At 37.8% G+C, this 16496-nt stretch overlaps 2 protein-coding genes across 7 annotated transcripts; both read right to left on the bottom strand.

Annotated features, from left to right (window-relative positions):
* Positions 1-434: 434 nt before the first annotated feature.
* Positions 435-10620, bottom strand: swap70a (switching B cell complex subunit SWAP70a). Its single transcript, XM_079465891.1, has 12 exons — positions 10434-10620; positions 6826-6966; positions 5355-5528; positions 5051-5272; positions 3892-4038; positions 3429-3537; positions 3170-3351; positions 2058-2153; positions 1809-1975; positions 1533-1731; positions 1286-1382; positions 435-1202 (listed from the first exon to the last, which is right to left on the bottom strand). Exons 1-12 carry the CDS (start codon positions 10527-10529, stop codon positions 1084-1086), a joined length of 1749 nt encoding a protein of 582 aa, XP_079322017.1. The 5' UTR covers positions 10530-10620; the 3' UTR covers positions 435-1083.
* A 1331-nt stretch (positions 10621-11951) lies between these two features.
* Positions 11952-16403, bottom strand: znf143a (zinc finger protein 143a). Of its 6 annotated transcripts, none has more exons than XM_079470664.1 (16): positions 16335-16403; positions 15672-15774; positions 15493-15579; positions 15290-15373; positions 15057-15188; positions 14743-14930; positions 14475-14546; positions 14270-14383; positions 14102-14177; positions 13763-13888; positions 13397-13576; positions 12992-13219; positions 12784-12911; positions 12540-12671; positions 12341-12451; positions 11952-12234 (listed from the first exon to the last, which is right to left on the bottom strand). In XM_079470664.1, exons 2-16 carry the CDS (start codon positions 15766-15768, stop codon positions 12154-12156), a joined length of 1836 nt encoding a protein of 611 aa, XP_079326790.1. In that variant the 5' UTR covers positions 15769-15774; positions 16335-16403; the 3' UTR covers positions 11952-12153. The 6 variants fall into 6 exon arrangements, with proteins under 6 accessions (XP_079326790.1, XP_079326792.1, XP_079326793.1 ...); XM_079470666.1 differs by having other exon boundaries at positions 15672-15806; positions 16205-16402; XM_079470667.1 differs by having other exon boundaries at positions 16205-16402.
* Positions 16404-16496: the final 93 nt, after the last annotated feature.

Raw genomic sequence — 16496 nt, 5'->3', positions numbered from 1 at the left:
GAAGATGCAAATGGACTTGTTATCATCCCGCCATGTGCAAGAAACAGACCAGGTTGTTTTGACACTCGCTTGTGAAGGCCGGCATCTAACGTCAGCTATCTTAGACTGTAAGAACCCGTTTGTGAGAATCGGTTTTCTGAGATGTAAAAGAAAATGCAAGATGTGTGTTTAAGAGAATGCAGTGAAACATTTATGGGGTGAATGGTTTAAAACGAGATTAAGAAAATAGAGAAAAGATAAAGAAGTGCTAAAAGATATAAGAGGGCAAGGTTCTGTTGGGTCTCATTTAAGAATTCTGTGGCCTCGTACTGAGAGTTGTTTAAACACATGAGATGCATACATTTCACCATTCCTCCAGATTATATTTCTTTCATGAGTTCATCCGCAACATCAACATACACGGTAATCAAAACAAGAAGGCTGGGAGAGAGGTTATGAAAGAAATGGTGATTTTATTGGTGTGCTGTATTTTTTGTGAAGACTTGAAATAATAAAAAAGAAGAAAGTAATTGAACTTCACTAATAAGATTCTGCTCGTCAATTCTTTTTGCAATGAAAAACACAATGAATGATCACAAATTGTTCATATTCTATGGGTTTATTTAAGATACAAAATTGCAAAGCATAGAGAACTTAACACAATTGTCCATCAGTGTGACGGGGATCAGAGATCAGAACTGAACACTTGTATCTCTCAAAATGGTGCGAGTGGGTCCTTTGACCAATTTGACCAAACAGTGACATCTAGTGGACACGAACATGTATGAACGTACTACACAACTGCATATTCCTACATGTTTTCCAGTTCAGTGTCTGTTGAATTGCAACAAAATCAAACCTCAGGAGTGACACAAAGTCATCCAACAGCGATGTGAAACAGCTGTACGCATATAGCACTACAAAGAAAACACCACCAAACCGTTCCCTTGCAATAAATTAACCCGTACTTCTCAAAACAAACCATTTTGTTTAGCAATAACTATGAAAAATTAAGTTGCATTATATGAATGTATTCATTTGTTACAAACAGTAGTATTATGAAGTCTGGCGGTTTCACGGCAAAATAAATGTCCACATCAGGAGTTACTGTCCTTCATCTTGTCTATGCTTGGTCTCCTGCCAGTTCTTCTCCATCTGATCCAGCTCTGTTTCAGTGAAAGACGCCGGTCCCCAGTTGGTTATGTTACACGTCGACTTGTTGCCTAGAAAATACACGAAACACATTCAAGACGCAAATGTTATGAGACATTTTTGATACTGTATGTGAACCGTTACACACGTTCACCTGGCTGAATGAGTCGGAGGAGACCCTCGTGTTCGCCGACTCTGTGTTTCCATTTCTTTGTCTTATTAGCTGCCCGCTCCAGTTTCTTTGTAACCGCCTAAAAATGTATTCATAAATATGATGATTATTAAAAGTAAATTACAGGCAAGTTCAAGACGAACCGTGTTGTATTGCTGTCTCAGACGAAAGCACCAAAGCTGAATATTAGAATGATGGAAGATGTTTTCTTGGTATGGCCATGCTATACCATGTACTCCTCCTGCGCTCCCTGCCTCTGTTTCTCCAGACTCTCCAGCTGCTCCCGTGCAGCCCGCAGGGCACGTTCCTTCTCAGATCGCTCCTTCTCCAGCTCTTCTTTCTCCTTCTGAGACTGAGATAAAACCTGCTGCTGTTGCATGAAAATCTCTTCCAGCTCGAGTCTCTTGCTCGCCTCCTCGTTCAGCAGCCTGTGAACAAAACAGATACACTAAGCTGTGCACCAACACACTGCAGACGTGTGTGTGTGTGTGTGTGGTTACTGTACCTGGCCTGCACTTTGCGCAGGGATTCTTCATCCTGCTTGGCTTGTCTCTCGTCCTCCAGCGCTCCTTTCAGTTGACTGTACATTTCCTCCAGTTCCTGCATACGCTGCCAGTACTGCTCCAGTTCGCTGGACTTTTCGACCACCTGCTCCTCCATCTGCTTTCGAGCCTGACGTGTGACAAAAAACATCTTTCTGAGTACATCTGTAGCCATTTAGTTTGGAAAGGAACTATTTGTATTCACAAGATACCAGTTTCTCTAGCTCCAGGTCCCTTTTGTACTGGTGTAGTAGATCTATTTGGGTCTGAATTCTTTGTTCTTCCACATGGTCTCTCGATGCAGCTTCCTGGAGATTATGAAACAAACACACATAAGACTCAAAACAGAGCTTGTTAATGGAGGTTTCCGTGGGCCAAATGAAATCTCAAAGCGGGAAAATGTTAAATAACAGCATTTGTTTTAATGTTAAAGGAATGCCTTGGCTTCAAAGTTAAACAGCTGCTTAGCAGCACAAAATAAATACATCGTATCTCTATTTGCAAGGACAAGGAAAAATGTATCTGGCAACACAAATCTCTGAGGCATTCTGGAAGATTCATGTGTTATTTGAAATAAAATCACTTAATACTAGTCGGCCTATACAGCATTTGCTTAGAAGTATCGTGAATTGATAAATGCTTCGAGTGAAAATGTCATAATTAAAAGTAAGATTGGCGTGTAGTTTTAGACATCTAGACAGCAAGAACAGGAACAGTAAAAAATATAAAAAACAATCATATACAGGAAGTATAGCTTCACTGCACAGGAGTTCTCTTTTTGCAGGTGTCCATGAGTATATTTGCATGTTGGTGTCAGCGTGATTAGTTCTAGAAATATCTACGGTTTTTACTTATGAGGAGTTTCGTGAGATCTGTGGCCTTTAGTGCACGGGAGCGTATAAAGAAAGATGGGTCGACGGTTTAACATGTCACCAGATTCAGTTACAAGAAAATGAACTGTGGATGTGAAACCTTCCCATGTTTCTCTGGAGACGGCTTTAAAAGGGGAAATTGTGGAGTAAAGAGACAACACAGCAAATACGTCTTAGTACATTTACTTTCTTAGTGGTCGAAAAAGGTTCTTTAGACTATTTACAGCTAAGAAAGAAATGGTTCTTCTTGCTGCATTTTATGTTGATTGGTTGCAAGTAACATTTTCAAAAAGCTCTGTTTAAGTTTTGTAAATTTCACAAACACCTGTTGAAAAATATTATGAAAGTTATACAGAGACGATTACAAATGTTTACCCTCAACTTTTCAAGGCACTTTTTAAATATTAAATGAACTGCGTTCAAAACAATCTGTATAAAGCTCTACACAGTACCTTGCTCATGGCCTCCAGCTCGACCTCCTTGCTCTCGTTGGCCAGCTGAAGCTGTCTCATTCTGTTCTCGATGGTCTCCTGTTCAGCTCTCATTCTGTTTCTTTTCTCTCGGCGTCTCTGTCTGGCCTCACGTTGTGGCGAGGAAAGGCCCTGTCTGATGCGGACAATGCAGTCCTGGATGGCTAAAACACACGAATCACGTGAGCCCCACAGTACACATCTGTGGCTGAAATATGTCGACGGCACAAATTTGCGATACCTTGAATCCACTCCTGTCTGGTCTTTTTATCTGATGCGTTGATCTCAAAGCTTTTTTCAACGCATCTTATTATAAAGAGGTTTTTCTTTCCGTCCTTTTCTGGTAAGGACTGAGAAAACAGCAGTTCAAGTCATTATTGAAAAAGTTAAGAAAACAAGTGTTTTAATTTAGTCCGTCTTTAATGCAGCAATGCATCTTCACACAGGACTCAGCAGTGTAAAGAGGCTTTTGTTGCTACAGCAGCAAGTATTTTAGCCTTATTTTTACTATTTGACACAATCCAATATCTTCTGTCAACAGTTCTGCTTTAAGTTTGATAGATTTTAGTATTTCGAAATGTGGATAAATGAATTAAAACAATTTTGTTTTTGTAATGTCGAAACATACATTTTCTGTAAAGCAGCTTTGAATATGTAACATAACAAATAAAATGTGAATTGACTACAATAGTGAATTACTGTACCTCAACACAGGAGTTGCGATCCAGTGAAATACATCCTTTCTGGTCCATGAGGTCTTCATTCACATAATATGAGATGTATGTTAGATGCAGTTCAAACCATCGCTCTGTCCAGTTTTTCCTTTTGTGTCCTTTTTTCGTCATGTAACCCTATGAATAAGAATAAGTTAAGAAGTTAAACATTTTCCCTCCAATAGAGATGATGTTTATGAGCAACACAAATCCTTACCAGTTCCTTACCAATAAATACTATAAGGATGAGCATCACAGCAATACATGACAAGCTAAAAGTGTGCTAGAACTTTAAATGCTGAAGAACGTCCATGGCCTGGTTTTGCGGACGAGGCTTTGCTTAAGCCAGGACTACACCTTAGTTGAATTAAGATATTTAAGTCATTTTTATATAAATGCCTTGGGGGAAAAAACTGTTCTGCTGTGCAACTTGAGAAAAACAATGGCACAGACATATTTAAAGGGCAATTTCAGTTTAGAAATCTCAAACATTCATTTTAGTTTGGGATAAGCCTTGTCTGTGAAATCAGCCATAAATCTATTTTAATGGCCATTGACCAACAATGGGTTAAAACACTGCATCATAGGTTCATTTATAACCAAAGTGTTGGGTTTGTCAGATTTTTGACCCAACATTGGGTTGAAAGTACCCAATGTTTTGAGAGTTTTAAAGAGTTTAAGTTTGTCATGCTTGGGTGGTTTCTAGGGTGTTGCTAGGGCATTATTAAGAGTGTTCTGGGATATTAAACGAGGTGGCAAACACCAATAATTCAAATTCTGGTTAAATATTTTCACATTTATTTAGTATCATTATGGTTTTGTATATGGTATGTTTATGACATAATTTTTGATAACTTAAAGGGATAGTTTGCCCCAACGATTCTCATCATTTACTCACGCTCGTGTCATTCCAAACCTGTATGACTTTCTCCTGCAGAACACAAAAGAAGATATTTTTAAGAATATGGAAACCAAACAACATCGGTCCTCATTGATCTCCATTATCCAAGTCATTTCTCAAAATATCTTCTTTTGTGTGCCACAGAAAAATCGCAAGTGTGAAAAATTGAAGACAGATGCATCGAAATGCATCAATAAAACACCTGGAATGTCCCCATTTTAATATTATATTAGATCCTCAAACTTCCACCTGTTTGATCACGTCCAGTATAAGTTCCTGGTAGATCTCATTGATGCCCATGGAGATGGTCGGAGGGTTCATGCCCTTGGTGAAATGACCCATGCCAATGAGTCCAATAAGCTCCCATGCATCGAGTTGAAGTATCTTCATGCTCATTTTATAGTCTTCAAATCTTCTCTCGTTCCAACTGCAGCCCATCACTGTCAATAGATTGCGCAGGAAGTACTCGATCTGTTACAATACAGTGCTACATGAGTATTTGAATAGCTTTTGATGAAATATACAAGAATATGATCAAATAAGCGTTACCTACCTCCTCTGCAACCATATGTAATGGAAATTTATCTTCCGACAGGAAGTTGAAGATACACCATATCTTGTAAGCGTCAGCCCCTGAGATGATCAGGTGCTTGCCACTGATGTGCTTGGGAGCACAAAGAGTCCAGCACATCTTATTCAGGTCGACAAAGTTAAAGTTGGGCTGGATCTGCCATTAGAATAATCACAATGACTAAAATTGCATTTTTATCTACTGGGAGAGGTTACAAATAATAGGTGTCAGAAGGTCCGTTTTTAGACCGAACACTGGAAACTTTGAGTACTCATGGGTTTTCACAAAGAAATGCTTCTAGGTTTTGTAGACAAAACTGCAGAAAACCTTTCGTGCGTGCCATTTCTGTGAGTGAAAACGCCTTAAGAGAAAAATGGTTCAACTAACAGGAAAGCGTCAGAAACCACATGTTAAAACAGTTTTACTGTTGGCAAAGTAGTATGTTAAATTGTCAGAAGTATACCAAATTTAGAAGGTCCGGGTCTGGAGAAAACAAATGTTGATATGCTGTGACATGCAAAGGTGTAAACAGCAAAAACAACATGAATCCACTAATCCATCTTTCAACAAGTCAGTGGTTCGAGCTGGCTGTGGTCCAGTAATGGTGTGATAATATTCTCTCTGAATTGATTAAATACCACAACCTGCATATTTGGATAGTACATACCATATAGTATACCAAATACCATAGTATCTGCATATTTTGACAGATCTCTACCACTATCTTTCCTCTCTGCAGAATCACAAGATCCCAATGCAAACAGTGAATGACGGACAGGCAGATTTTTGGTAACATAACACGAGCAGACGACAGTTTTACAGCCATGTGGATTAAATCCTCAAAGTAATGTTACTACTGTAGCTTTTTTCTTAACAAACCATTCACAAAACATGGGGGTCATGACTAGTATTTACCTAATACAGTCACCTATGTCTTAAGATTTTAAAGAGGAAAAATAGTAGTCATCTTTATTTTTAGTAAGAGACAAAAAATAACTATAATGAGTAATAAAGTCTCGTGTCATTTGAGTCGTTTGTCTGGTCCCCTATAACCTCATAAAGCCTGTTTAGCTGTCTTGTATACATTGGTAATGCACATCAAGACATCAAAATTTAATCAAAATTCATTATTAGTTTAAAGTCATTTCTATATGAATAACCGTGGCCACAACGGTCCAGAAAAGTACATAATGTGCATACAAAAATAAAACCCAGTCTAACCTGAGTCATGTGAAGTCACGCTCCAGAGAATATTTAAAATATCTATTCTTAAAATAGCTTACGACGGGAGGTGTGAAGTTCAGAAAGCATTGTCTAATATTAGTATGCATCCGTTAGATTTAGAATAAATATAATACATAATACAATAATTCAATATCTGAGAAAGGGGACAACATTGTGCTTAATGGCATACAATTGTAGAGAAAAGAGTCTTTAAGATGTGTTATTTTACCTTACTAAGAATGAACGTGTTTAGGTAGGGCATGTAACCCTGAGTCGACACCGGTCCTTCATCATTATCTTTAAAATGTTCCTCCAGGGCTGAAGAGTTATGGGGGATGTTTAGTACGGTGCACAGGTTGTGAGACAGCACCTTCAGACAGACAGACAATAATATAATCACTGGTGGTCTTACACAAATGCTTGCATCACTGCATCTACATCAGCAAACACCCTTGTGTATCTGCAAGACTGATCAAGCAGAAATGAAGGAAGCCCCTTCACTGTAACGTCCTTGCTGAAAAATTAAAACAACACATGAAATTCAAATGGAATAAAATACATCATTCATTTATTCATATAACATCCCACCAGTTTCCTATCTGCCATATATACAGCTGTGTAAAGTAATAAAATACATCATTCATTCATTCATTCATTCATATAACATCCCACCAGCTTCCTATCAGCCATATTTACAGCTGTGTAAAGCAATAAAATACATCATTCATTCATTCATATAACATCCCACAAGTTTCCTATCAGCCATATTTACAGCTGTGTAAAGCAATAAAATACATCATTCATTCATTCATATAACATCCCACCAGTTTCCTATCAGCCATATTTACAGCTGTGTAAAGTAATAAAATACATCATTCATTCATTCATTCATTCATTCATATAACATCCCACCAGTTTCCTATCTGCCATATTTACAGCTGTGTAAAGTAATAAAATACATCATTCATTCATTCATTCATTCATATAACATCCCACCAGTTTCCTATCAGCCATATTTACAGCTGTGTAAAGCAATAAAATACATCATTCATTCATTCATTCATTCATTCATTCATTCATTCATTCATATAACATCCCACCAGTTTCCTATCTGCCATATTTACAGCTGTGTAAAGTAATAAAATACATCATTCATTCATTCATTCATATAACATCCCACCAGTTTCCTATCTGCCATATTTACAGCTGTGTAAAGCAATAAAATACATAATTCATTCATTCATATAACATCCCTCCAGTTTCCTATCAGCCATATTTACAGCTGTGTAAAGCAATAAAATACATCACTCATTAATATATCATCCCACCAGTTTCCTATCAGCCATATTTACAGCTGTGTAAAGTAATAAAATACATCATTCATTCATTCATATAACATCCCACCAGTTTCCTATCAGCCATATTTACAGCTGTGTAAAGTAATAAAATACATCACTCATTCATATATCATCCCACCAGTTTCCTATCTGCAACATTTACAGCTGTGTAAAGCAATAAAATACATCATTCATTCATTCATATAACATCCCACCAGTTTCCTATCAGCCATATTTACAGCTGCGTAAAGCAATAAAATACATCATTCATTCATATAACATCCCACCAGTTTCCTATCTGCCATATTTACAGCTGTGTAAAGCAATAAAATACATCATTCATTCATATAACATCCCACCAGTTTCCTATCTGCCATATTTACAGCTGTGTAAAGTAATAAAATACATCATTCATTCATTCATTCATTCATATAACATCCCACCAGTTTCCTATCAGCCATATTTACAGCTGTGTAAAGCAATAAAATACATCATTCATTCATTCATTCATTCATTCATTCATTCATTCATTCATATAACATCCCACCAGTTTCCTATCTGCCATATTTACAGCTGTGTAAAGTAATAAAATACATCATTCATTCATTCATTCATATAACATCCCACCAGTTTCCTATCTGCCATATTTACAGCTGTGTAAAGCAATAAAATACATAATTCATTCATTCATATAACATCCCTCCAGTTTCCTATCAGCCATATTTACAGCTGTGTAAAGCAATAAAATACATCACTCATTAATATATCATCCCACCAGTTTCCTATCAGCCATATTTACAGCTGTGTAAAGTAATAAAATACATCATTCATTCATTCATATAACATCCCACCAGTTTCCTATCAGCCATATTTACAGCTGTGTAAAGTAATAAAATACATCACTCATTCATATATCATCCCACCAGTTTCCTATCTGCAACATTTACAGCTGTGTAAAGCAATAAAATACATCATTCATTCATTCATATAACATCCCACCAGTTTCCTATCAGCCATATTTACAGCTGCGTAAAGCAATAAAATACATCATTCATTCATATAACATCCCACCAGTTTCCTATCTGCCATATTTACAGCTGTGTAAAGCAATAAAATACATCATTCATTCATATAACATCCCACCAGTTTCCTATCTGCCATATTTACAGCTGTGTAAAGTAATAAAATACATCATTCATTCATTCATTCATTCATTCATTCATATAACATCCCACCAGTTTCCTATCAGCCATATTTACAGCTGTGTAAAGCAATAAAATACATCATTCATTCATTCATTCATTCATTCATTCATTCATTCATTCATTCATTCATTCATTCATTCATATAACATCCCACCAGTTTCCTATCTGCCATATTTACAGCTGTGTAAAGTAATAAAATACATCATTCATTCATTCATTCATATAACATCCCACCAGTTTCCTATCTGCCATATTTACAGCTGTGTAAAGCAATAAAATACATAATTCATTCATTCATATAACATCCCTCCAGTTTCCTATCAGCCATATTTACAGCTGTGTAAAGCAATAAAATACATCACTCATTAATATATCATCCCACCAGTTTCCTATCAGCCATATTTACAGCTGTGTAAAGTAATAAAATACATCATTCATTCATTCATATAACATCCCACCAGTTTCCTATCAGCCATATTTACAGCTGTGTAAAGTAATAAAATACATCACTCATTCATATATCATCCCACCAGTTTCCTATCTGCAACATTTACAGCTGTGTAAAGCAATAAAATACATCATTCATTCATTCATATAACATCCCACCAGTTTCCTATCAGCCATATTTACAGCTGCGTAAAGCAATAAAATACATCATTCATTCATATAACATCCCACCAGTTTCCTATCTGCCATATTTACAGCTGTGTAAAGCAATAAAATACATCATTCATTCATATAACATCCCACCAGTTTCCTATCTGCCATATTTACAGCTGTGTAAAGTAATAAAATACATCATTCATTCATTCATTCATTCATTCATTCATATAACATCCCACCAGTTTCCTATCAGCCATATTTACAGCTGTGTAAAGCAATAAAATACATCATTCATTCATATAACATCCCACCAGTTTCCAATCAGACATATTTACAGCTGTGTAAAGTAATAAAATACATCATTCATTCATATAACATCCCACCAGTTTCCTATCTGCCATATTTACAGCTGTGTAAAGCAATAAAATACATCATTCATTCATTCATATAACATCCCACCACTACAACCTTCTTATTATAGTTCCCATGAAGTACTTCTCGCTGTAACCACTAAGCCCATTAGCGGGTCGTTTTTTGCAGGAATATCTTAATGCGCAGGTCTAAAAGAACAAGTCTTGCGATACAACTAAATCGATGCCTTTCATACAAAAATAGAAACCGGACAAACGACTCGCGCGTCAGACGCGGAAACTGATCAGGTGCTCGCGCTTTGATTCGTTTCTTTTACTCACCTTTAGCTGGGATTTGGATACTTTGCCGTTTTTGTCCATGTCCAGGGCAATAAACGCGTGCCATATTGGTTTGAGTATCTCCTCTCGGGATATCATGCTGAATGATGATGAGAGCTTGTGACAGATGTCAGTGCGCTTGTTGCAGTGAACTGAACTCGGAGACTCGCTTACTCCACAGCGCTGAACGCGAGTCACGTGACTCACCCTGTCATAACTTTACATGCACTACATAACACTAAAGTGTGAAAGTTGGGGGTCACTTCGTATTTTTCTACCTTTCAGAAGAAATTCCTCAAAAGTATGAAAGAATAGAAATGTAACATTGAAAATGATGTGCGTGTTGTCTACAATTCATTATAAATCATAATGCACAAAATGTGTGTGTTTATTGTTCTGTGTTTTTAAGTTTTACTGTTGCCTGGTTTATTTTAATTGCAGGTTGCTGTTGTGTTGACGTAAAGTGACACGGGTCATTTGTATTTACTCTACTGTTATAAATAGGTTTATGAAGAGTTAGTGAATTTGTTGAATGTTTAGTTGGTTTATTTACTTGCTTTAAAGTTTTGTAAATGCCAAGTCTGATCTGACGATTCATCAGGCGAATTTTTGGCCACGGCTTCTTAACCAACCAGTAAACAATAACATTGTGTCATAACCTGTAAATGGACAAGAATGCAGCAGTAAATAGCAGATAGAAATCTGTAGTATAAAACCAGGTGTGAACAAAGTGTGTATTCACAGCACGTCCTTGCACTGCTATGACAGACAGCGATGGCCCAGGTAAAACTATGGTATGTAGATTATTTATGTAAGGTAGTTTCCAGTAATCCTGAAAAACAGGTCTGGTCAATTACTAACTAAGTAAAAAAAAAAACTTTAGTCGAAGTATCCAAGAAGGAAGTTCTTATGTTTCACTGTAGTGATAACAAAAAACATTTCCCCTCGAGTCACCTTACAAATTATTTCTAGAGATATGGTTACAGCATTTAAGATAGATGTTATCAATTTGTATAGGCTGGAGAAATACATTATACAGAGAATACAAAGATTGAATGTGATGGATTTCTGAGGTGACATTACAGTATTGATCTGACTGAATCTTTTAACATTGTGATCCTATCAGTTCCTATCAACAACTTCCTAATAAAAGAAAATCATTTCTTATGTGTGAAATAAGCTGTAACTGTAGCTGTCACACGCATCTTTTTTTAGAAGAGAATAAAACATCCTAATTTAACTATTACGTGTCCACTTTCCCTCAGTAATCCTTGTATTTCCTATGTTTCGCTTGTGCTTGGGCATCTTCTTCCGACATATTTGATTTGATCAGCCGCACTATATGGCGATCAAAAAGGTTCATTTTAAAACATCAGTAGCTCATATACTTTCCTGTAGATTGCATTTTAAAGTGCCAAGATCATGGGTTTGATTCACAGGAAATTTATACTTTTTTTAAATATATTTTTTGAAGAATGCATTCATATGTAGTGCAGTAGCAGGGCTTAAGGACACAACCATTGAATCTTTTGTGCGTTTTATTTAAAAAAAATGCAAACAGGTTTCAGCCTTTTAGATATCTATATCAATGTGAAGAAAACCTATAAGAAATCATTTCACAGAGCATAGTTCAACCCCAGTGCTTCTGAGGTAAAAGGGTAAATACAAAAGCTTATCGTTTGAGCATTAGTCTTTTAGAATACCGAGTCCTGTCTGAAGGTGTTTAATCGTCCAGTCCTGTTTCTGCTTCCTGTAAAGATGAAGCTATCCTGAGAGCCTCTTCCAATGAGGTCTGATCAGTCAGCTACAAGAAAACCCCAAAACCATGTTCAAATATAAATGCTCATACAACGCAGTCTGAAAATACATTAATATAAAGAGAGCGAGAGAGACACTAAAATGATCCTTACCTGAACTGCAATCTGGGTGCCGTTAGAAGTGGCCAAAAGTGTAACTGGGTGGGCTGATAAACCATCTTGTGTGCCACAAGACGACGCTAAATCGGACATCATGAAAGTCATCTGCAGAAAATACAGACAAGTCTCTTTATATAGACAGATCATGGACATCTGCAGTCAAAAAATCTCTAGTATCCAGAAGACCACACACCTGTCCTTCAGTCCCATCCTCTGACACCATAGTCACTGAATGAGCCTCTGTCGATGACAGTAAAGACTCCGTGGGTGGGATGGTGATCAGGCTGCCATCTTGCGTTACCATTGTGATCGTGTTTGCGATGGTCTGTTATTAGACACATGTGCATAACACATTACTGGATTTGTAACACTTAAGAGCTTCACACAAGTCGAAACCATCCTTCAAACATGTTAAATAACCTGGAAACTCTTCGAACCTGAGTCGTTCCATCTTGTGTGATGAGTGTTACATGCTGTTGTCCATCAGAGATTTCTGTTGTCATCTCAGAGCTGGAGTCGTCACCCTTGTCTGGGGTTGCGCTTAAAGACGGGTCATCTACAGCCTCTGAATACAAAAACATTTCAGTTTTACTCATAAAACTATTGGATTCAAATGAGATCTAGAAGTTTTTTTCTTAAGCCAACCTTCAGGGTTTTCGAAATAGCCTTCGGACTCCTCCTCTATAGGCTCGGTGTCGATATGCACAGTGCGTTTGTGCACGAGCAGCGTTGAAATCTGCTTGTATGTTTTTCCACAGTGGTTACACTTGTAGGGTTTGCACAGAGTGTGAACGACGTGATGTTTGTACAGACTCGAATACTCTGTAAATCGCTTGTCACATCCAGGGGCTGTGCATACGTACGGCCTCTCTCCTGCACAAAGATATTGAGGTTTATTGCTTTTAAGTTCTATTTAGGTTAGCTAGAAAACTACACAGTCACAGTGTTGAAACTACAAATGGTGTACTTCCAGTATATTTTGAAATTTGAATAGAATAGTAACTTTTTTAACACTACACACTTCAGCGTTAAGCATATTAAGCAACACACCTGTATGGATCCGTATGTGATTCTTGTAATTCGTTGCACTGGCAAAGGACCGACTGCAGCCCGGCTCTGTGCAATGATACGGCTTCTCTCCGGTGTGTGTGCGAACGTGAACCTTACAGATGTTTGAGGTACTGAACGTTCGCCCACAGCCCGGGACAGGACACAGAAATGGCCTTTCTCCTGAAAACAACGGTGATTCATTAAGTCAATAACAGCAGCCCCTTACAAAAAAAGCAGTTACATGGAACGGTGATGTCCTAAAAAAGTACCATGATGATATATTTTTATACGTGTTTGTTATATATAGAACATAGACAGATTTTTAAAAAGCGTCTATGCAATAAGAGGCAAGTTAAGATATTGTACCTGTATGAATTCTGGTGTGTTTTTGCAGGTCCCCTGAGGTCTTGAAAGATTTTTTACAGTTTGCCTCTTGACAGCGGTATGGTTTCTCTCCAGTGTGTGTCCTGATGTGACTTTTCAAGCCATAGCCTTAATAATAGATGGGGCATAGGGATAAAATAAGGTGAGACGAACCACTCATATTAAACTAAACGATGAGCTCAATAAAGCAACAGCTGTGTAAGTCAGAGTTGCCAGATTTGAAATAATATTATTGGAACAAATTCTTGGACTGAAATGCATTTTTTAAGTTTTTCCCCCCAGCTAGACAGGAGCTGTACTTACAGTAAGATAGGCACTTACCTGTTGCAAATTTTTTTCCACAATCTGGTATATCACAGCAGTACGGTTTGTCACCCGTATGTACTCTTTCATGTACCTGACAAAACAAATTATAAACACAACAAGTTTGAAATTTCATTTTAACTTTTATTTACTGGTAGTATAAGCTCAAGTACAAGTGGTAATAACCTTAAGATGGTTTGCTGTTGTGTAAAGCTTTCCACATCCGTCATAGTTACAGCGAAACAATTTCTCCCCCGGCTGCTGCGTATTACGACGAATTCCTTTACCCTGAAGAACAATCTAAAAAAATAAAGGACGAAGAAAAAGTTTTGAATCTGCTCACCAACTCAAAGTTTAGATCATGATTTGTTTATTACGCATAGAAAATCACCTGCATCTCCACAACACTGTTAGGATCATTTGTGATCAGCTCAGAGTTTGTGTAAGACTCAATTTCCTCCATCTGCAGGACGGAAAAGACTGGTCATTATATAAAAGATTTAAAGTATAACCTTTAAGGTAAATATATCATAATTAGACAATATATTTCAGGTTTCCTAGTAACATTATCATGGGCAAAAAAGCCAAACATTCACACCTAAATATATTTGAATATTCACCCAGACCTAGTATTTGTGGTTCACCAAACTGATGTGTACCTTGCTTGTGTACTGCTCCAGAGCACTGATGGTTTCCTGATCAATGACTGTATCCCCGTGCAGGTCTGTACCATTTGTCTGGATGGCCAGGATGGTGTTGGGCTGTGACACCTGAACTGCATGCTGAATATAAGCAGTGGATCCGTCTTCCAACTGCACCGCCTGCAGGGTACCGGGTTCATACGTTTCTGCAAATGCCCGAATGCCCAAAATGAAATACAACGCACGTTCAATAGAATCTCATTCCACGTGCTTCCCCAAAACTTAAGTCGAAACAGAAGGTTTCTAACATCATGACAACATAACCTTATAACCTTTTGATGTGTGATGGATGTAAGCAGTAGTTCCATCCTCCAGCTGCACAGCCTGTCCATCCTCCAGTCTTAAACTTCCGTTACTTATAACATCACATACAGGTGAGGAGCCTGCCCAGTTATTTGCTTCATCTAGGGAGCATATGAAAAAAGCACAGAATTATCTTCATATCCGCTTCATGACCCAATTTATCAAATATAGGCAGAACACTTCTTGTTGAGTTAGTAGAGACCTGCTTTTGGAACAGAAATGTGTTGAACATAAGCAGAAGAACCATCTTCCAACTGGATCATCTGTCCTTCAATAATACTGCTGTCTGTGGAAATACCAATAACAAAACAACCAGAAATGCACTTACAGTTTATACAATTTGAACACATCACTGCCTCTACATCTTTCTAAAAGCTCACGTATTTCCTTTACGAGTCTAAATACCTTGGGGGTCGTGAGGTATATACGCAGTGGAGCCATCGGCTAACATCACAGCCTGCAAGCTGACAGTGTCCATGCTCTCATTGCCATCTGAAAATCGAACGTCAAGAGAACACATGAAGTACCTTTCTCTCTCTCTTACCAATGCAAACATTAAACATGATTGTGAGTGCAGGTCTGACCTGAAACCCCTACAGCCTCAGTCAAACAGAGAGTGACTTCCTGAGCGTCTCCATCATGCTGGAAGTCTGCTGCTTGGTTTATCTGAGCCAGCAGCATTATGGCCTTGCAAGAGAAATCAAATGTGAGTCGTGCACCTACGAACACAATATAAATCAGGTAAAAATACATGGTTAAGAAAGCACGGTTTCTATTTAATATAATAAAACGATTGTACTAAAAAACAGCACACAATTGATAACTAACACACTGCAGGCGTTCTTATACAACATACGAACATCTTGACGAGTTTTGCTTGAAATGTAACGCAGGAACACATGTTGTAAACATGGCAGGATGGCGAGTACACGCGTACCTAAATGTAAACAACACAGGGTGATACAAGAGTTTGCTCACACGGTGGATCCCTAACGATGCTTTACTGTTGCTGTAATGTGCATGTGGTGTGTATGTAAATGTGCCATAAAACAGACGCAATTCGGTGCAGATGGCCTCGTTTGTTCCAATACCGGATGTCTCTAAGAAACAAACCCACCTGACTGAAGTGCCGAAATCTAGCAGGCACGACGCATGCGTGCTGGGAATCAAATTATATGTTTGATAATCGTATACATCACCAGCGTCTCAAACATCGTGAATTACAAAAAATAATATTTTGAACTGACATATTTCCTCTGCGCTTTTAATGTTATAACGCCGACCAGCAACTAGGGTCATACCGCCCCCACTGGTCTGGAGGGATAACGTCACACACGTTTTACCTATATGGCCCCGTTGTTCCACATTTGTCCAGGAGGGAGAGTTAAACGACTAAATTAAATATTTGT

Source organism: Barbatula barbatula, assembly GCF_947034865.1.
Source record: "Barbatula barbatula genome assembly, chromosome: 1".
Classification (NCBI taxonomy): Eukaryota; Metazoa; Chordata; class Actinopteri; order Cypriniformes; family Nemacheilidae; genus Barbatula; species Barbatula barbatula.
The sequence above is the reverse complement of the archived record's forward strand: the minus strand, read 5'-3'. Positions and strand labels throughout refer to the sequence as shown.